Source organism: Microcebus murinus, chromosome 9 (genome assembly GCF_040939455.1).
Source record: "Microcebus murinus isolate Inina chromosome 9, M.murinus_Inina_mat1.0, whole genome shotgun sequence".
Lineage (NCBI taxonomy): Eukaryota > Metazoa > Chordata > Mammalia > Primates > Cheirogaleidae > Microcebus > Microcebus murinus.
This window is the reverse complement of record NC_134112.1, coordinates 91,916,229-91,937,989: the sequence shown is the minus strand read 5'-3', so window position 1 is coordinate 91,937,989 and position 21,761 is coordinate 91,916,229. Positions and strand designations below refer to the sequence as shown.

General features: G+C 40.9%; 1 protein-coding gene across 1 annotated transcript in view; it reads right to left on the bottom strand.

Moving 5' to 3' along the window:
- Positions 1–21,761, bottom strand: part of LOC105873269 (putative maltase-glucoamylase 2) — an 86,315-nt gene that overhangs the window by 21,791 nt on the left and 42,763 nt on the right. The window contains exons 24-42 of the mRNA XM_076006227.1: positions 21,311–21,466; positions 20,022–20,145; positions 19,846–19,940; positions 18,083–18,237; positions 16,853–17,021; positions 16,196–16,292; positions 15,625–15,737; positions 15,019–15,144; positions 13,366–13,494; positions 11,370–11,477; positions 9,929–9,991; positions 8,995–9,129; positions 7,321–7,405; positions 5,346–5,484; positions 1,873–2,006; positions 1,201–1,235; positions 987–1,103; positions 274–422; positions 83–167 (exon numbers count right to left, since the gene is read on the bottom strand). Of these exons, the coding sequence (XP_075862342.1) occupies positions 83–167; positions 274–422; positions 987–1,103; positions 1,201–1,235; positions 1,873–2,006; positions 5,346–5,484; positions 7,321–7,405; positions 8,995–9,129; positions 9,929–9,991; positions 11,370–11,477; positions 13,366–13,494; positions 15,019–15,144; positions 15,625–15,737; positions 16,196–16,292; positions 16,853–17,021; positions 18,083–18,237; positions 19,846–19,940; positions 20,022–20,145; positions 21,311–21,466 (2,214 nt within the window). The remainder of the gene's footprint in view (positions 1–82; positions 168–273; positions 423–986; positions 1,104–1,200; positions 1,236–1,872; positions 2,007–5,345; positions 5,485–7,320; positions 7,406–8,994; positions 9,130–9,928; positions 9,992–11,369; positions 11,478–13,365; positions 13,495–15,018; positions 15,145–15,624; positions 15,738–16,195; positions 16,293–16,852; positions 17,022–18,082; positions 18,238–19,845; positions 19,941–20,021; positions 20,146–21,310; positions 21,467–21,761) is intronic.

Here is a 21,761-nt window from a genome sequence, read left to right as displayed (position 1 = left end):
GACAAGATAATCTTTAAAATGCTTTTCTTATGATTTTAGATTAGATGATTAAAGGGTTTCTGATCTATGATGAAAAACTCACACTTTCCAGCACTGGGCTGACTAGGATGGCAGGGCCCAGCATGAACTGACGGTCTATATCCCATGTCGTGATGTCGTCTGTAAACCTTAAAAACAAACATGAAAGATTCACCCACACTCTTATGACTGCTGCAGCAGGTTATTTACAAGACATGCCCAGTCCTACTGCTTGGGGGAAAAGGCTGCACTCACTCGTGGAGAAGGGGCCGGACCACAGTGCTGCCTTCCACGTGAGCTTTGTGCATCAGAGTATAGAGGTAGGGCAGCAGTGTGTATCTGGTCCGGAGGACTTTTCTGGAGAACATCTCAAAGGTTGAATTCCAGGCCACAGGATCTTGTCTCTGTAGGGATAAAGAAGCACATAACAGATCACCTCTTCTTCACTCCATCCTTGTGGCATCAGAAAAGGATCAGCGGGCATTTGTTCCATATGTAGGTAACAGGCCACTTCTCCCTTCATTCCCAGCCTATCCTTTCCGCCACCCCTGCCACCCTACGAAACTAGAACTTCCTGCTTTCTCCTCTTTGGTACCGATTCCTAAGTCCCCTGAACAGGTCTAGCTTTGATCCTGCACACATGCAAAGAGGTAGGTCTCTATGCAACCTCGAAATATCTTAAATGGGTATTAGATTTATATAAAAGTAAATGGAGGTTCTTTTAGCCCCATGGGGAGCTATAACAACTTCTCTCTTCACAGGTTCTAATCCCCCAGAAGACAAGGAAGAGTATATTCTTAAAAATTATTGATAACTCTGGGGTTCTGAACTCTGTAGGTTTTCCAGGAAATAAAGCTTATGGTGGTTTTGATGATTTTTCTCAAGAATTAAGTGTGACATCCTTGAGGGTTAAAAAGAGGTTGTGATTTAAGGAGACAAAACACCTGCAGCATGAACTGCTGCCTCACCCGTGTCCCGACGTTGTTGTGGTTCCGGGAAAAGGGATAAAACGCCCCCAGCTGCATCCAGCGGACACACATCTCATAGTCAGCATCTCCGAAGAACCCACAAATGTCTGCTCCTGTCTGAGAAGATGCAGAATGAGAGTGTGAGGTGGGAAATTGTGGGCTGCAGACACTGAAATCCGACTGGGCAATTGCAACGGCCCCCGGCATGACTTACATACGGTATTCCGAAGAGACTGAACTCCATCATGCCTGCAAGGAGAAAATATGACTGCGTTGGAGGAAGAAGACTTTGGGAGGAGAGGGAAGGTCTGGCCTGACTTTTCCTTACCCCGTTAGAAAGCCCTGGGCCATTCATGATGACAATATTGAAAGATGGGTATGCATTAAAACCCATGCCCATAGAGAACTCAACTTTTTTTTTTTTTTTTTTTTTTTTTTTTTGAGACAGAGTCACACTTTGTTGCCCAGGCTAGAGTGAGTGCCGTGGCATCAGCCTAGCTCACAGCAACCTCAAACTCCTGGGCTCAAGCGATCCTGCTTCCTCAGCCTCCTGAGTAGCTGGGACTACAGGCTTGCACCACCATGCCCGGCTAATTTTTCTATATATATTAGTTGGCCAATTAATTTCTTTCTATTTATAGTAGAGACAGGGTCTCACTTTTGCTCAGGCTGGTTTTGAACTCCTGACCTTGAGCAATCCGCCCGCCTCGGCCTCCCAGAGTGCTAGGATTACAGGCGTGAGCCACCACACCCAGCCGAGAACTCAACTCTTACTGATTTTATCCTCCACCTAGATGACGATCCAGATAGAGCCAGTGCCGCTGAATTGCACACACTCCAGTCCCCTCCCTGCCAGCAGAGGTCCCCCGGGAATGGGCCCACGCACCGATGATAGATTTCCCCAGCTGGTCCCAGGCAGCTGTGTTGTCTCCCAGCCAGTGTCCTGCCCAGCGGCCAGAAGAGGGGAATGTGGAGCGGGTGATGACGACCCCTCGCTGTCCGGTCACCTCCTGCACAGCTCTGGTTGGAGGAAAATAAAGAGGTAAATTGGAGGTGAATTGGGGATTGGCAGCCTGGAGCACGGGGTGGCAATGATTCTCCATTCTGAATCAGAGAACTTCTTCCCAGAAAGAACCCGCTATCTAGAAGCGATCCTAAGAATCCCAGTGAACCTCCCAGCAGGTCTAGCGACATACTTACACCTAGAATGTGGGTTTCATTTTTTAAAAATCTAATTAATTAGTTATGTCCATGAAGATGACAGAATGGGGTGGAAGTCTGACTGACCAGCACGTGTGATTGGGAAAGTGAGGATGATAAAGGTGTATAGGAAGTAAAAAAAATTAAACAGCTTGGATATGAGAGAAATAGACAAATTAAATGACAGAGGATATAGGTCAAAGTCAGAAAGACCAGAACATTTTTAAATGTTGATGAAAAGAAATAGGAAAAAAATGCTGACATTTATGGAGTGCTTACAACACACCAAGTACTTGTGGGTTCATGACATCATTTAATTTTTATGACAATAGTAAGTGCTATGATTTTCCCCGTATGAAAGATGAAAAAGATTAGCTAGTAAGTGGCAGTAATGAGTTACGAAGCATCCATCAAATTTCACAGCCTAAATTCTAAGCCAATATACCAGCAGAGGGGATGAAGACAAACATAATTCATGAGGAAATAAGCATCTATGGCACAGCATTGTTTGTGGAGAAGGCTTCCCTGAAGAGGAAAGTAGGGACTGGACATGTGAACGGTGAGTTTCCCTGCAGAGGGAGGGGGAATGGCATGAGGGAAGGGTGAGGTTTAGACAGAAACTCTACTAAGTTTTCATGTCTTCTTAATGCTGCTTTCTTTGCCCTGCAAGCCCTTACTCTGCCAAGAGAAAATGTTTACTCTTCTTTTAAGAAACATACAAATGTCACTTTTAGGAAGTCTTTCTGGATTATCTCAGTAGAGTTATTTGCTTTTCCTTCTCGCTGTTTGACCCTAAATGGACAACGAGGTCCCTGAGAGCAGGGACAGTGACTTATTCATCTTCTTATACTTCAGAGGTAAGGTTACATCTGAGGCTATAAAACATCTGTGTATTTATTTAGTATATAGACATGGATGTTTCCTTGAGGAACCAGTTTTGCCTTGTCAGAAGAGCCTCGAGCTGGATGAAGCAAGCAGAACTGTGAAAGAGAAACTGAGAGAATAAGATGTAAACAAAGTGAGGAAATGAAGAAGCTTTTCTGTTAAGAAGACCAAGGAAGATCGTGTTGTCCCTGACCATGGAACTTGACCCATCACCTGTGGCTAACCCAAAATCACACAGTCTGGGACTCTAACAAGCCCTGGGAACAGAAGGCAGAAAGCTCAGATACTCTGAGCAGAAATGGACACAGGAGTGGAGATCACACTCTGTCCTGGGGAGAACTAAAAGAACCAATCTGAAATTTCGTTGAGACTCTGGAAAATGGTAGCCAAATCACCACTGTCACACTTAGACTCCAGAGGAGGTTCTTGCACATAATAGATACCTAAAGTTTTATATATATATATATATGTATATATATGTATATATATATATATATATATGAATGTCCCCCAAAAATCTAACTTAAAATTAATAAATAATTATGTTCAAATGAGAACCATGAAAACTTTTGGAATGGTAGAATGAAGATATCTATGAACCTGCTCTTCTATTAAAATGATGAAAATATGAGCAAAACAAATAAATCAACCATTTTAGAACTCGAGAAATTAACCAGCTGTAGAAAGAATTGAAAGTCATCTATCCAAGACAAACTACTAAATTATGACAAATGGTGAGGTCTGTGGCATTTTAACCTGGGTCTGGTCCAACTTCCTCCATCCCCAGCTCAGCTTCATAGTAAGCAAAGCCAGCAGCCTTGCAGCAAACTGAGAGATCTGACCTTTTTGGAGATCTGTTAAAAGCACCATTTCCAGAACACAGTAAACATTGTGTTTAACTTCCAGTTCCCTAGAAAATCTCCATTTCCCGGGTGTTGTGGCCATTGGATTTGACTCAGAGCTCAACTCAACAGGGAGAAAGAAAACAAAAAATCTCCACCTCCAGGGAACTACCAAAATAATGGCAATGTGCTGGCAACATCAAAGATGCTAAGGCTGTGATTTTAATTGGGGCAAATGAAAGCTTGGCTGGAAAGTTAAGTAAATAAATAAATAGGACCTCAAAAAAATTAAAAAGTAATTGTGCTTCGAAAGCCATCATGAAAATTAAAAGATAGTCCACAGAATAAAAGAGAATATTTGCAAATCAAATATATCACAAGGGACTTGTGTTCAGAATGTATAAAGAATCCTCACAACTTAATAAGGAAAAGACAAATAGCTCTATTAAAAATGAGTAAAGGATTTGAATAGACTTTTCTGCATAGAAGATATACAAATGGCCAGTAAGCATATGAGAAGATACTCAACAGCATTAGTTATTAGGGAAATAAAGTCAAAATAATAATTAGATATCACTTCATACCCATTGGAATGTCTAGAATAAAAAAGATGAACAATACAAAGTGTTGGCAAGAATGTAGAGGAATTGTAGCCTTCGTGCTGGTGGGAATGTAATATGGACAGCCTCTTTAGAAAACAGTTTGACATTTCTTCAAAATATTAAACATACAGTTGCTATATGGCTCAGAAGTTCCACTCCTGGATATATATTCAAGAGTCGGGAAACATACATCCTCTCAAAATCCTGCATATCACTGTTCATAGCATTACTATTCACAATAGCCAAAAAATGGAAACAAACTAAATGTTCACTATCTGACGGATTAATAAACTTTCTATACACACACACACACACACACACACACACAATGGAATATTATCCACTAGTAAAAAGAAATGAAGTACCAATAGTTTTGAAAACATTATGTCAAGTGAAAGAAGCCAAACACAAAAGACCACATAGTATGTGATTCCATTCATATGAGATGTCGAGAAAAGACAATCCATATAGACAGAAAGTGTTAGTGATGGCAGGGGCTCAGGGGGTAGTTGCAAGGTGGGAATGACTGCTAATGGGTAAAGATTTTTCTTTGGGTGCACTGAAAATGTTCCAAAATTTTATTTTAGTGATGGCTGCACAACTCTGAATACTAAACACCACCTAACTGCTCACTTTAAATAGGTGAATTTAGCAACCTACTTGATAGCAGCACTCAGAGGTGTTGTGGTTGCTTGGGCAACCATGCCTGATATTTTGACATTCATCCATTTAACTGGTATCGTGTAGACACATGCACAATACAAATACAAAAAGACGGAAGTAATAATGTGGTAAATTATCCTTGCTGTCAGTGACGAAAACACACTCACTCGTACGTGGGTCTGGTCTGGGACCACCCGTACAGGCTGTGCACGTCATAGTGCCGCACTGGGGAGCCGTCCGGCAGGATCTGCTGGCTCTCCATGCACAGGGTCTTGCTGCTCAGTCCCTTGTCTCTGGACTCCAGATCTGTGGGGAAATGTTGAGTTGTTTCCTAAACAACATGAGTTGCACATTCACTAGCAATGTCCATCATTTTGGTATTTCTCCATTTTAATCAACAACTTTGTTACCACTAACAGGTCCAATTTTTAGTCTACAAAGTCAACATCCTGTGACTTTATAATTAATAAAGGGCAAGGACCGAGTAAGGAGCTGGGAAAAGCAGCTCCCTTCTTCTTTTTTTTTTATTTCAGCATATTATGGGGGTACAAATGTTAAGGTTACGTATATTGCCCAGCTCCCTTCTTTTTGCTGTCACCTGACTTAATTGCTAGAGTGCTGGCACAGCCCACTTGTCAACATAATGAAGTCCTTCATTGTTAGGAGTGTTCCTTCCACTAGATGGTAATATTCTCAAGGGAATAAATCTTGTTTCACTCGATTTTGTATTAGTGTCTCTAAATCTTTCCGATTTGTCAGCAGTTGCCTGACACATATATACAGATGTCCCACAACTTATGATGGGGTTACATCCCAATAAAACCATCATAAGGTGAAACCGTTGCAAGTTGAAAATGAATTAGATATACATAGCCTACTTTAAATGTTCTCAGAACACTTACCTTAGTCTACAGTTGGGCAAAATCATCTAACACAAAGCCTATTTTATAATAAAGCATTGAATATTTCATGTAATCTACTGAACCCTATAGTAAAAGTGAAAAATAGAATGATTATATGGGTACTTGAACTATAGTCTCTACTGAATGCATATCGCTTTTACACCATTGTAAAATTGGAAAGTCCTAAGTTAGACCATTATAAGTTGGGGACCATCTGTGTTAAATTAAGGGAGGAAGGAGAACACAATGAATGATTTAGTGAGCAAAGAGCAATGTAGCAGTGACACAGACATCAAGAAACTTGGATTCCAGATTCTGTCCCACAAATCACTGGTACATTGCTTTTAGGAACTGAGTCACTTCCTTCCTTGATCTTCCATAAGATGAGAAAATTCAACTTTCTCATATCCATTTTGTTTGTTTGTTTGTTTGTTTTTGTTTTTGTTTTTTGAGACAGAGTCTCACTTTGTTGCCCAGGCTAGAGTGAGTGCCGTGGCGTCAGCCTAGCTCACAGCAACCTCAAACTCCTGGGCTCAAGCGATCCTCCTGCCTCAGCCTCCCGAGTAGCTGGGACTACAGGCATGTGCCACCATGCCCAGCTAATTTTTGTGTATATATATTTTTAGTCGGTCAATTAATTTCTTTCTATTTTTAGTAGAGACGGGGTCTTGCTCAGGCTGGTTTTGAACTCCTGACCTCGAGCAATCCACCCGCCTCGGCCTCCCTTAGTGCTAGGATTACAGGTGTGAGCCACCATGCCCGCCTCTCATATCCTTTTGATCCTATGATAGTATTTGTGTTTGCACCACACTATAACCGAGGAGCATCCTTCATGAAGTGATGAAGTAACTACGAACATGGGCAAAGAGGGTTCAGGAACTAGATTTCATTCTCTAATCAGAACTAAAAAAGATTCTCTAATCAGAATTAAAAAAGAATCAAAATCTCTCTCTCTCTCTCTCTAGAGGTTTATTTAAAATGCAATCAGTTCATAGTTATCAATGTAATCAAATACACCACACATTGTTTAGTTTCTTTCATAACACATCATGTTATTATTCCTGAGCTTGATTAGCAATTTATTTATCCGCACTTATTCAAGGTTATTCTATTTGGGATTTTATGTCATGTTTGAGAGTGTGTTCTACCTCCAAAATTAGGCTTCACTTTAATAGTGAGGGGGAAACTTTCAGGGTCTTTAAGCAGAGAAATAATTTGATAAAGCAACCATTTTACATACGTGGCATATAGGGTGGGTTATTACGAGTTTCATCACTGCAGCCCCTGACTGATCCATCCACGAAATTTGATGGCTCATTCATATCCTGAAATGAGTTAGCAAAAAAAGATTCCGTCATGTCAAGGGCAGTATGGCCTTTGCTACAGAGGACACTAAACTCAGGGAGATGACCATGTCGTATTGAAACCTCACCTCAGCTGATAGCATAATTTACTCTATTTAATTCCTGGCATTGATCAAAATGGACCTAAGAATTTGTGTGGGCTTAAGTGGAGTGTTACATTCCTTCTAACTTATTTGGCATTTTTAGATTTGTGAGGACTGTTTTACAGCAGCAAAGATATTGAGATAATACTGGGATCTAAGGAAATCTCTTGGTTCATCTCCCCCACACAAGAAGCCCATCTTTGTTTTTCTAGGCAGGAATTATTCACTTTTCATCTGCAGCAGTGGTTACTATTATCTTCCCCTATGTTCCTTAGTCCAACAGCTGGGACTAATTCTGATATCTGCATAGAATAAATACAAAGAGAGGTATCTCACTTTCTGCCATAGATGTGTTTCTGAAAAGTTGCACACAATTCAGAAACAAGCCTGGAAAAGAATCATGCTTCGGGGAATTTATTGCTTAAATGGAAGAAGTAGGGGCTTGTGATAAAATATTCATTGCTTACCTTATCAATAAAAAAGTCAAAATGTTGTATGTTAGCCTATGTTAAATAGGACAGATTAAAGGCAAAGGCAAGCATTTCAGGAAATATTCATTATTTTGAATTACCCAGCTACAGATTTCCCTCCATTAGAAAAAATACCCTAGAGCTATTAGTATCTGTCATTCCTCAATTCTATCCACGTCTTTCACTGTCTGATTAGCATGTTTGGGTTAATTTGTGTCCTTTTATGCGTCTACTCTGTGCCCATCTGTCCCGAAAGTGCGAGTGACCAGGGAGGCCTCAGGGCCGCCAGTGGGCTTATATATAGTTTTGTCTCTGGGTAAATCGCAGGCTTCTTCCAGCCTGGCCCAGACCTGAGCAGCTCTTCAGAGCTGGCCCAGAGCTTGCTTAGGTTCCCAGGCCACTAGACAGTGAGAAAGGAAATCAAGACACTGATTTTTTCCCCATCCCTAGAAAAAACACAAATAGAGGAAGCCCTTGGACACATGCCCCAGAGACATTTCAGAAAGCCCGGCTGTTACTGCCAAAAGACCCACAACAAACATCTGAACAGGCCTCTTAAGTCGTTCCCTCAGGGCAGTCTGCACCAGCACTGTGGTGAGTGTCTACTTGCTCTCAGCTTCACGCCTGACCCACCCTGGTCCTGCCCTGTGCCACAGCAGGGGCCTCAGGCTCCCTTATCTTTGCCTTCCAGGTCTATGTGGCCAAGGGGAGGCGCTGGCAAGAGATTGGAGCATGGGAGATAAACTAAGCCAGGATATTTCTCCCTTTCCCTCTTGCTCTGACACCTCCAGCCTCCGCAAGCTCCAACTTCTACCAGACAGCATGACCCTGGGCAGGCCAGCAATTATCTCTGCTGCTCCCAGCCCCTAGATTCTCTAACGACATGTCTCCCTTTCATCCCTCCAGTTTTATCTCCCTGCTTTGCTAGTCTCTCGATGGCTTCCCCGTGTTTTGACTGCTGATCTCTCCAAAGAGAAATAATCAAAGGTGCACTTACAATCCACAATCCGTCAAACTTCAAGCTCTTCTCTGGCTCTCGAGGGTTTCCATAGAGCTCTTGTATCTCGGTCTTCCACCATGCAGCTGTGCTATTACGCAAGAAGTCAGGGAAGGCAACGTAGGCCCTGTACAGCTGCAAGAGTAACACATGCTCTCATGCTGGGGTCTCCGTCTCTTCAGGAAGGGGAGTTGGCACCAGAAAGGGGGGGAGATGGGCAGGGATTTGTGCCTGCCCAGCCCAGTTTCTGATAGCACCTCAGATCTGCTGCAGCTGCACGGAGTTTACAGAGACTAGGGAAGGCTGGTTTCACTCTCTATTTTCTTAGAAGAACATTAGCTAGCTTTAAAGTCTCTTTTAAATAAGGATTTATTTTATGACTAGACTTTTAGTCATCATGGGAACTGGAAAATTTACAGTCAGTGTCTAAGCAATTGAACTTTAGAGACACCAATGCTTTTTCTAGACTGGCCCAAATGAAAGGAAGGAGGGCCCGTTATCCAGGGACAGGTGAGCTCCAGAGTGGAGGGGATATAGGCTGAGATTAAGGCCATTCCTCCCACCAACTGACCTGCACTTTCTTCTGTGTGTAGGTAATTTATTAAAGTCCAGTCTGTTCATAATAGATACCCCTCTAGTGAAAATATTCTAGACTTTGGTTCATTATTTTTCAAACTACATTAGATTCAAACAAATCAGAGCTCATTCAAAGCACACACATGAGGGGATTTCATTGATGATGTATATACATTTCCATTTTAGCTGTTTGTTTTCTATTGGGGGATCCCTTTCTGCCAAGAAATTACCAGCAGACAAACACATTCAGTTTACATCTGCTTAACTAAAGGGTAAGATACTTAACCATAGGGATAAACCACATAAATATGCAGATGTTTGGGGCAATGTTGACAACAAAATCTATGAACAACTGTACCTTAACCTGAGTTTCGTGGTCAAGGGATCCATCCACAATTACATTGGGTAGCTCTGGCCAAACCTAGAGAAAAAGAAGAAAAGTGAAAACCTTTAAAAATCATTGCACACAAACCATGAGATGTTTCACATCTTAAACTCCAGTGACATGCATCTCCATAAAATGCTTGGGGGTCTTTGCCATGAATTAAATTGTAAAGACTGAATATATGAAATTATGTTAGGTGAAAATAGGCTGAGGTCTTTTGATTCACTTCATAAGCTTTCAAAGTTTTATTTTTGAACTTAATAATTAACTAAATTTGTTTTAAACATATCCTCTGAACAATCAACTTTCAAATGATTACTTAGCTCTCTGATCTGCTTGTCATAGACCTATAAAAACTCTTTGTATAAAAAATAAATGTGAAGTGTCACTCTAAAGAGATAAGATTGATTTCCATCCACAACCCATAAACTGAACCTCAACACTTTTAAGCACTGTCATGACTTACTGGAGACTCTAAACATACATAGCGTTAAAAAAAATCTATAGAATCAATCAATTTTAGCTGTAACTAGCAGAAAGTCAACTATATACATTACCTAACTAATTCAATCAGCAAACACTTACTGAGCCCTTCCTATATGACAGGCACTCTTCCAGGATCTGTATCTACTGAGATTTAAGTAAGAAATAGTGCTTTTCCCCCTAAGAGTTCATAGATAGTACCTAAGTGCTACATTGTATGCTATACTCTCTAAGGGCAATGATACAGAAAGGGAATGATAGAGACCCCCAAAATAGTTATCAAATGCTTTGTAAGAGGGAAAATTTGAGTTGATCTTGAAATGAAGATATCGTTTGGGTAAGCTGAGAAGGCAATATTCAAAATGAGCACAGCATGCACCCAGAGCAATAGGAAGTAGCATAGTATAAGGGACAGAATTTGAATCCGGGCTAAGAGCTACTATCAGCTGGAGTCAGGAAGTCCACCTACAGTGCTCCTGCTGTAAATCAGACATATGAGGATGTGGAATGAAGACATAAAAAGAGGAATTAAAGGAGATAAGAGAAAGAGGATAATCTATAGGACTTAGTGATTTATTTAGATAAAGAGGCAAAGTAAACATCATAGGTCAATGATGAATGATGAGGGACAAATTTCAGAGCCATTCTCAAAGGGATTCTTAATATTTGTTCAATGACCAGCTGGAATATATAAAGTGTGTGGCCATCAGAATATTTCCAGGCAATAAAACAGTACTCAATAATATTTTAGAGGATTAGACTTGTAACCTTGGTATTATTAATGTTTGTTGACCTAATCAGCATCAGACAGATGTCTACTCATTCATAATTTACTAATTGCACAATATGTTTTTCCAAGATTTATTGAGAGCTTCTTTTAATCAAGACATTGTGATGTTGATTAATTCTAGGCACCTTCCCTAAGCCTTACCTTTCCCCAGACAATGTCATTGGTGCCGGGCCATTTGATGAACACATTGTTTTCTTGTCCTCTAATGAATGGGAGATACTGGGTTTCATTACCAGAAATGGCTGGGTCCTGCAGTTAAAGTGTTTAAAACAGAAAACATGAGAAAAATATCTCCCAGAAAAATTCTCTCCAAAAATGTAATCGTGCAAAAAAAGTAATAGTGCAAAAAAAAAAAAAATGGTGAACCTCAATATCAAAAAATAAAATTAAACAAAATAAAAGCCCATTGATAATTTGTGTTATGTCTACTAGGTATATAACAATAGGCAATTGAAATGGGAGGGTGCCACAGGTACCCCCATGTGGAAGTAAGACATGTAACCCTTATGAAGGAAAATCTCTTTCAAAGAGTTCGAGACTCTATGTCAATAAGTGAAGGAGTTTTTCTATATTGTAGGAAAGTAAGCACCCAAAGATATAACTAACAAAATAAAAAAACACCTTGTGGAAATTAAAATATGACTTGTCATGAGTGATTTTTCCAATGACATAGAAATCTATAAGGAAAAAAGAGTTGAGAGGTAAAAGAGTATATTGGTGTTTCTCCATAAAATTCTTGAGAAAAAAAAAAGTGTGCTAATGTTTGAAAACAACACTTAGAGATAAACCAGGTTAACAAGACATTGCCCTCAGCCGGGCACGGTGGCTCACGCCTGTAATCCTAGCACTCTGGGAGGCCGAGGCGGGCGGATTGCTCGAGGTCAGGAGTTCAAAACCAGCCTGAGCAAGAGCAAGACCCCCGTCTCTACTATAAACAAATAGAAAGAAATTAATTCGCCAACTAATATATATAGAAAAAATTAGCCGGGCATGGTGGCACATGCCTGTAATCCCAGCTACTTGGGAAGCTGAGGCAGCAGGATTGCTTGAGCCCAGGAGTTTGAGGTTGCTGTGGCACTCACTCTAGCCTGGGCAACAAAGCGAGACTCTGTTTCAAAAAACAAAAGACATCGCCCTCAAGCAGAGAGAGCTAATTTATTGTGTTTCCAGAGTATAATGGCAATATTCCTAAAGAACATGAAACTTCTTTATTCTATTCTGTGGCCCAACGTGTATATCTAAAGTGCCCTTCCCTGTCTAATCCATCTCGTTCCTGTCCCAGTTTGTAATATTATGATGTTTCACAAGTGCCATATAAATCATCTCCCAGATTATCTTTTTAAATATTTAATTATTGGCTGTCTCCCTCCACTAGAATAAAAGTCTTATAAGAAAAAGGATATCATCTTATTCATTAATTTAGAATACACACGTGCATACACATATATATAGCTTCTAAAACAGTAATTTTTCAAATAAACACTGTTCAATAAATATTTGAGTGACTTAATGAACAAAAGTTAGTAAATAATGCTTTCATTTTTGGAAGCTGGAAGGGAGGATCATTTGCAGGTAACTACATCTGTATTAATCAAGACATAATTTCCAATGTAAAATAATAAATTGGTATTCTGAATCTTAACTCAGTTGTTCGTAAGTTTAGTTAAACAGATAAGTCCCCTGAATATCACCATTGCTGAATGATAAAACAACCTAAGAGATTTTTGAACTCCATCAGGTAAGGATGAGACTAAGATACAGCTATTCCTTCTGAGGCATAGGCTGAAACAGTGAGGCTTTTTTTTTGTTTTTTGGCTATATTTAGTGTTCCAGCCCACAGTTGAGCTAACTCTACCAAGAGACCAGTAATAATAAATTACATCCCAGTGATGACACTCCGTTATGAAAAATAAACATTACAAAGTATCATCTTCTTAAAGCCATGTTTTTTTTTCATTTGTTCTTTCCTTCTTTATTTGCTTTTAAAAACTTTTTAAAAATTAGACATTCACAGGAAGTTGGAAAAAAATATACCAAGAGGCTTCTTACACCCTTTTATCCAGTTTTCCCCAATAGTATTATTTTTGAACTGTGAACACAGAAACAGAAAACGAGATCTAATCTGTCTCCAACCTACCAGAATGAGAATAAATCTCATGCCATTTGTCTTCATTTGGTCAATCAGGAGACCGAGGTTTTGAAAGCTGGGGCTGAGGGTGAAGTCCAGCTTCCGGTCCATGTAATCGATGTCTACGTGCTGGACGTCCTACAGGAAGGAGAAAGCAAGATGCTGGGGTCGCGCGGCAAAGCCCCCTGGGGCACAATGACTGCTCTGCCATGCCTAGACCCTCCTGGCTGGCCCCAGCCCAGGCCCCATGAGTAATGACTTTCTCATGTCATTACTCTCCTACACCGACTTTTCAGTTCTGCTGACTGAAATTGCCTTCTGATTCCTGCAGGCAGCTTACCTATGCCCACTCCTTCTCCTTCTGTTTCCCCAGATGGGACTCTCTCGCCTTGCCTTTCCTCACTTCATGTCTTTTTTACTCTTCAGATCTCAAACTTGGTGAGCCTATCAAACAAAGTGCTAATTGAAATGTGCAAAGGTAGAAAGCAGGACTTCTCTAAGAAACAAAAGAGATCGTACATCTGTCTTTCTCCCTGTAGTAGACCTGACTGAATGTATTCACATTTAGAACTACATTACTTTATAGCTTTCTAGAATGTCTGTGTCTCTCTACACAGTACCAACCCAGGTTTCTGTACATGAACTTACTCAATCCATGACTGCTGAACGATAACTAAAGTGGTTAGTAGTATTCACTTGAAAAAAGAAAGACGATTTTTTAATCCGATAATCACCTGCCTTAAGGTGATTTTTTAATCGGATAATCACCTGTCTTAATCACCTCAAGACTCTAGGTGAAATTTTTTTGTAGAAACAGAGACTTGTAAATAAGCCAAAGACTTGCAAATGAGCCAAAGCTTGGGAAAGAATGAACCAGCAAATTATTAACATTGATTTGTTAAGGTATATCTATGAATTTTTTTATCTTTTAATTTTCCTATATTTTCTAATTTCTGTTTAATAAGTATAACAGCATATAAAAAGAAAAAATTATGTCTGGTTGTATGCATTAAATTATCTTTGATGAGACTATCATAGCACTTTATTTTATTCTCATCTTCTAATCATTAATTGTCCTCCAAAATTTCAGGAGGTGAATTGAAAGCAGAGAAAGAGAATGAGTGATGAAAAACTGATAATTATAAGAAGAGAAAGATCATGCTTTTTGTGGAATTCTGCTAGTTGACAGCAATTAACTACACTTCTCTGGGCTTTTCTGGGGGACTAGGTTGTCACTGTAGGATATGCATATGTATGTTTTAAAGAAAGTGAAGGCTTGATTTTAACTGCTTTCTTTCATGTTGTCACTTCATATGCATCTCTTCAAGGTCCCCACTTATAAGTCCCCGGAGTCATGGCTTAACTCCAGCCATGGCTACTGCAGGATATTCATGACAAGAGGCAGTGAATGCCAATATGCTCCAGTCACACCACTAACTGCTGGAGGATTTATGCAACTCTCAATTTTGAGACTTAATTTAGAAGGATAGCATGAAATATATTTAAGAAGCAATGTTGTCTGCACAGTACTAGCTCCACAGCTACTTTTTTTTTTATGCCAAAGTAGTCACAGCATTAATTTCTATGAAGTTGTTTTTGATATGTAACTAGCCACAAATTTCTGTAACTGATTAGACCACAGGCAGAGTGAGAGTTTCATACATAGGGAATCTGGGCTGCCACCATTGCATCATACAAATCGGAGATTTCAGTATCATTCTGGTATCCATAGCGACTCAGCTGGAATCCCAAGGCCCAGTAGGGAATCATCGCTGGCCGACCAATCAACTAGAATGAAAAAAAAAAAAAAAATGAGTCCAGGTAGGCTTCTTAGGGAAGAAAAGATGGTTGACTTATATGTGAATCAATTGAACATTTCCACTGAGTACTGTGTGATCTAAGAGGCCCCACTCAAGAAAAATAAAAAGTCTAATAAACATGGAACAACTATGGCCATGAAGAATTATACAAACATTTTTAATTGAAGTTTTTCTATATCTCAGAGATTCCATTCTAGGAAACTTGAAAACTTGGTGGTTATTAATGATTAGAGATTCTTAGATAGGCTATTTAGCAACCAAGAGACACATGGGATACAATATGCCTTTAGAGCCCATAATACTAACATCTGACTTTTAGGAAAGACAGCAATAATCTAGTGGGAACACTCCAAGTTCATAAGGAAAAAGTGGCCTATCTCAGTGCTAATAATGTGATCATGCCAAATAAATATTTGATGATTTATCAATAGCTAGAATGGCTTCCAACCTTGGTGTATTGCTGAGTTACTAGTTCAGGGGTCGGCCCCAAAAACACATAAAAGTCCAAAATCCCTCCTATCGTGCGGTATGTCAGGGCAGGAGTGGGCTGTAATGTTACATCTGTAAGAAGAAAAAGCAGATGAGGAGCATCCTTGGAACTACAAATCACCCAGATAGGGAATCTGCCCTAAAATGTGCTATTTTCACTCTTTCTTTAATGCCTGCCTCCTCTATAAAGTCTGCTCTTATCCAGGAGAATCAGAGATGGATCTTCAGGTACCCCAAACATAATATTATGCAACCTCAACAACTTACATTACTCTGTAAAGAGGAGCCAGAGTGTCACAGTAAAAGGAGGTTACACAAGAGTAAGGGCTATGGTCAGTCCAAACTTTACACCTAATATACTTAGTCTAGAGCTCTTAATAAATCTTGAATAAATGGATGAATAAATGGAAAATCAGTTTTGTCTGTCCCATTTTCCTTGCCCCTGAATGTCTCTATTTCTGTTGATAGCCCAGATCCCAACAGCGTGGTCACAGCTGTGGATGGTGGTGCACGGGGTGCGCCTGTCTTACCCATGGCATTGCTGTTCAGCAAGAGCACTCCATGGGCACTGCCATCCTCCTCCAGTGCCATGTAGTAGGGGTGGACACCGTAGGAGTTCTTCTTGTACTGGGAGAGTCATGAGTATGATGAAAAAGAGAAAATCCAAGAAGTTGCTTCCACGTCATAACCCACACAGCAAACTCTTACTCAACATTAAAGATTCAGCTCAATGTCACTTGCTTTGTAGAGCCGTTTTCACCCACTTCTCCACCCCAAGTAAAAAGCTGTGTCCTCCACTCTCTGCGCTTGTGTTGTTTATTATTGTAGTATTCTATTATGTATTATTAATAGCACATAATTCAGTGATGACACTGGGGTAGCATTATTTCTGCATCGTTTTCTCTCCCTAGTCTCTAAGCCTCTGGAGAGCAGACAGTGACTATTAAATATGTAGCTAAGCACTTAGCAATGTGCCTGGCATGTACAATATACTAAATAAAAGTTTGTGAAATAAATAATATCTATAGTTGACTGGAAAAAAATATATATATCTTTTAGGCACAAAAGCGTGTGATGTGTGGGCTTATCACAATTGAGAGCACAATGTATCAACATAAGATGAAGCTGGGGAACAGGGCACCATCTATGGGCATAAGGATTAAAGTAGATTATTCCTCTGTCCTCACCGCTGGTGGCTCATCGCGAGCAAACATTCCCCACACGTTCCAGCTCATGTTTCTTCTGAAAGCTGTGTGCTCAGTTTCCCCAAAGCCATAGATGTACTGAGAGGGCAGGCGAGTGGAGATGGAGAGGAACTTGTCATTGAAGGTGAAGCCGGGGAGCTGTGAGTCCCAGCTGCAACACAGAGACAGACCGTGCTGAGCTGGACATCACTGGCCAGAGCAAACTCGGAACATGCCGTGAATATCAAATTGACTCAGAAGCCTCCTAAATTGTTGCACATCTGGATCCAGGTCCAAATACTATGAAATGGCCCAGGTCATAACTGCAGCCATGGCTCAGTGCCAAGGTGCTAGGTTTGCATTTTTATTCTGTGGGTTACAGGAATGAGAGCTTCTTTCTGGGACATGGGTTCCTTGAGGGCAAAGACTATGTCTCATTCATCTCTTTATTTCTAGATCTCAGTCCTGGCATATCAGCTTGAATAAAGTTATGAATAAATGAATAGGATCTAAGCAAAGTTTCCAAAAGAAAAGTATGAAGCTCATGGAACAACTTTTCTAGATTGGCCAAAGAACTTCTTACCAAAAAGAGCCAGAGAGAGAAAATCAGACACATAGTCAAAGAGAGCAGAAGCCGTCCATACACAGGAAGGGACATGTGTACACATACAGGTGGCAGCTTCTACTAGCATGGGGAACCTCGTCCCAGGCAAAATCCAGAAAACCTTTATTTCATTCCAATAAGCAGCAGGACAAATGATGAGAGATGACAATTCCTTTGATGCCTAACTCTGTGAAAAGGCTTTAAGTCTTTTGATTCTCAACAGAAGCAAAGAAGCCTTTTCTCTCGTTAACCTTTGCCCTTCTCTCCTGCCTCTTTGGTTATTATTTCTTAATGAAGCATAATATGGATCTGATTTATATCTTCGGTTATCTGTTAGTAAATAGAGGTTTCTGTTCTACTTCTCAAGAGCAATGAGTAGAGCATGTATTTTTCTTTCTCTGAAATCAAGCAACACTTAATTAGTTTTTTAACCTTAATTACTTTTTCTTATTGAATCAATGACTAATAGAAAAAAATTCCCCATTGAAATAAGGGGAAATAGATATACTCTTTAACAAACACATACTTATTTACTTAGAGTCTCTGAGATTAATATTTCACTTTAATTAATTAGAACCACTATAATAATCTGGAAGCACTCTAATTAGAACTAAATAAATAGTACTTACATCACAGTGCCAGAGCTTTTGCGTTGAATCTGAATTCCAAAAGGACTGTTCTGAATCATGACATTATACAGACAGTTTTCAGGGCGGTCAACTGGTGAGGGAGGGGTGTTCAGAGGTACTGGGACCTCATACCTTTTATTAGCGGTGTCATAGATCTGGCAAGGAGAGAGAAGAAAACTCTCTGAGGGCATCTCAGACCTAAACCCCTTCATGCCAGCCCCCATAATTCAGTCCTCATGTTTTATGGCCAGTTTGTATTATATTACGAAGCACCAAATATTCTAGAACAAATAGACACGGGGCCTGCAAACCCACTGTGCCCAATACAGACCCTGCATTTCAAAAAGGCCTCAGTAAAATCCATATGAAGCCAGAGAGGGCCCTTCCTCTAAAGAACTTGTAATCAAAGGGTATAGAATCTCATAAGTAGAGTGTGTGGCCTGTGAACATGCCAGTGCGTGGAACTCTGTAAGATTGGGTGAGAGTGTGTAAGTTAGGAATTAGAGAATTGAGTTCTTATATGGGCTCTGAGATCTCTGTACTGTTTGAGTTTCCAGATGTTGCACAGCCTTTCCATTCCTAAGGTTTCTCTTTGTTACCCACCACTTGTTTGTACTTAACTAACAGGATTGACGTGTGGGAAAAATGAAAGGAGTGAAAAATGTTATGCAAGGACAAGAAGTATCACCATTATGAGCAACCACCCTCTTTCTCATATTATCAGCCCACAACTTGTGCTTAGGGGAGGGTTTTCTAAAGCCCTGCTTCTTGAAATTGTATTTCTCAGACCCAAAGCCGCAGCACTACCAGGGAGCTTGTTAGGAATGCAGAAACTCAGGCCCTACCCTGGACTCTCTGAATCAAAACATGCATTTTCTCAAGATGCCTAGGTGAATCGTGATACATTAAAGTGTGGAAAGCAATGTTTAGAGCTCAGCTGCCCAAGGTGGTATCCACAGCCACATGTGGCCACTGAATGCCAATGAGTGCTAGTTTGAACTGAGATTCACTGTAACTACAAAATGTACATCATGTTCTAAGACTTAGTATGATTAAAAGATTGCAATATACTGCCATTAAATTTTGATTTCAAAGTGAAAGGATAATATCTTCGCATATCAGTTAAATAAAATGTTATTAAAATGAATTTCTCTTGTGTTTTTTCAAATGCATTTTTTAAAATACATGTACTAGAAAACATAAGTGGCTCACATTGTCTTTCTAGTAGTCAAGGCAGAGCAGTGGTTCTCAAAGTGTGACCCTGTGATCTGCAGAGTCAACATCACCTGGGAACTTGTTAGAAATGCAAACTCTCAGGCTGGTCCCAGCTCAGATCTGCTGAATTGAAAACCCTGGGGTGAGGCCCAGAAGTCTGGATTGTTAACAAGACCTGCGAGTGATTCTCATGCATGGTAAAGTTTGAGAACAACTGCTAAAGAAATAATTCTAATATTGGAAGTAAGACTATGCCTCTCATATGAGTTTACCACAATGCAGACACATTTGTTCAGGGTTAAGGGACGATTCTTTGAGGATGTTTATGACTTAGTGTACAAGTCATTATAGGAAATTCACAATCCTGGTGAATCTAAGGCCACATCTGGCTCTACTGTCTACCTTCTGACCTTTACCTCTCTAGAGTTCTCAGCCCCCTTATCTGTACAATGAGACATCTGGACTAAAAGCTGTTCTAATGACTCCCATCCGTGCAGAGCTATAAGAACTCCCTGCTAAGAACCAGAATCTGCCACATGGGGAATTACCTTGACCTGCAGCATGTCTTCTGTGTGGTAGGTCACGCTCAGGTGGAGGGAGCTGATCTTTGCAGAGAGAAAATCAGAGGCAGCAGCTGCTGCTGCAGATGTAGATGGGGGTAGCGCACCCTCTGGTGGCAGTGGTGGCGCGTCTGCTGCCCTTGAGGACTCTGCTGTCCGTGCCAACTCAGGGGCCACCAGGAGAGCAAGGTCTGCCGTGATGCCCGTGGACAGGTACTGAATGTTACCAACAGCATAATCAGGAATGGTGTCATAGTAACAGGTAGGCACGCCAGGAGTCGTCGTGGGCTGAAACCACAGGAGGAGTCCTTGGTCAGTCCCTAACACAACACTTCGAGGCTCTAATTACTGGAGAAATTGATTAACGCAGAGTAAGTCTCTGACGGCATAATCATTGCTGTGGGTTGAACTGTGTACCCACAAAAGACATTAAGCCCTGATCCTTGATACCTATGAATGCGATTATTTGGAAATAGAGTCTTTGCAGATGAGCACATGAGTATGAGGTCATTAGGATAAGCCCTAATCCAATAGGACTGGTGTCCTTACTAAGAAGAAAACTTTGGACACAGAGATGGACACTCACACAGAGAAAATGCATATGAACATGAAGGCGGAGTTCAAGGTGATGTATCTACAGGCTAAGAAATACCAAACACTGCTGGCAACCACCAGAAGTAAGGGGAAGATCATGGAGCAGATTCTCCCTCAAGGCCTTCAGAAGAAACCCACCCTGCTGACACCAGGATCTTAGACTTTTAAACTCTAGAACTGTGAGGGAATAAACTTCTGTTGCTCTGAGCCACTCAATTTGTTGTATTCTGTTTTGGCAGCCCTAGCAAACAAATACGCCCATTTTAAACACATGTGCGTGCGCGTGCACACACACACACACACACACGCACACATACACGCACACTGGCCTCCTGTAATGAGTGAGCAGAGATGGAGCAGAAGGAAGCCTGATCTGGAGGCAGGAACCCTCAGGCAGGGTCCTTCTCCCAGTGTCCTTGCTGACTTCAGTACAATCCAGAGGATAGCACTTATTTTTTCTTTTCCTTTTTTATTTTTTTAGTTTCCATTCTCTGTGTTGTTCAAACAGAGGAGTAGCATTACTTTACCCTTCTGCTTGGCCTCTCCAATAGCAAAAAAAAAAAAAAAAAAATTCACTTAAAATACTCAATGCACAATGCATGCCCAATGCATCTGATGATGTTAAAATGGGGTTTTAAATGATATGGTTGGAGTGGCAATGAGAGTGACAATGAGTTTCTTCTGATTCGGGATCTCTGAGGAAAATGCGGATCACCTATCATGCAGAATGCGCAATGCACAGGGTCACAGGGTCACGATCGCCATCCAAGCCATCCATATCTGAAAAGTGTTTTCCAGGTGCCTAAGGACGGTTTTTGCAACTTCCTGCTCAATATAGCAATCCACTCCTGGTCATTACCTCCCACAGGCACCCCCGCTGCCTGCAGCTTTCCTCAGAGGCAGTAGGGTCTTCAGGGTAACAGTTGAACTTCTCCAGGTCGCTGACTGGAAGGTGCCACTCGATAGAGAATTCCTGTCCCAGCACCAGTCCCTGGAGATCGGTGATGGTCACCACCTGGGGAAAGAGAACGATAGCCACGGAGCAGGTGGGGGTGCGCCACCTAGGCAGAGTCCTTGCCTGGCGTTCCGGAAGTCAGGACCAGGGACTTAGTCCTTCCTCCAGACCCCTTTGCTGTGAGATGTTTGGAACTTGGCTTATTCCTGACCTTTCTCACCCCCTGGAGTCACTGCGGGTATCAAGAGGGAAGAACGTCGATCGTGTTAAGGAGGGTAGATCACAGGCAGTGTCGTGGCTGTTAGCTTATTGTCTTCTGGGTGTGATGCTCTTATCAATTTAATAATGATAGTAA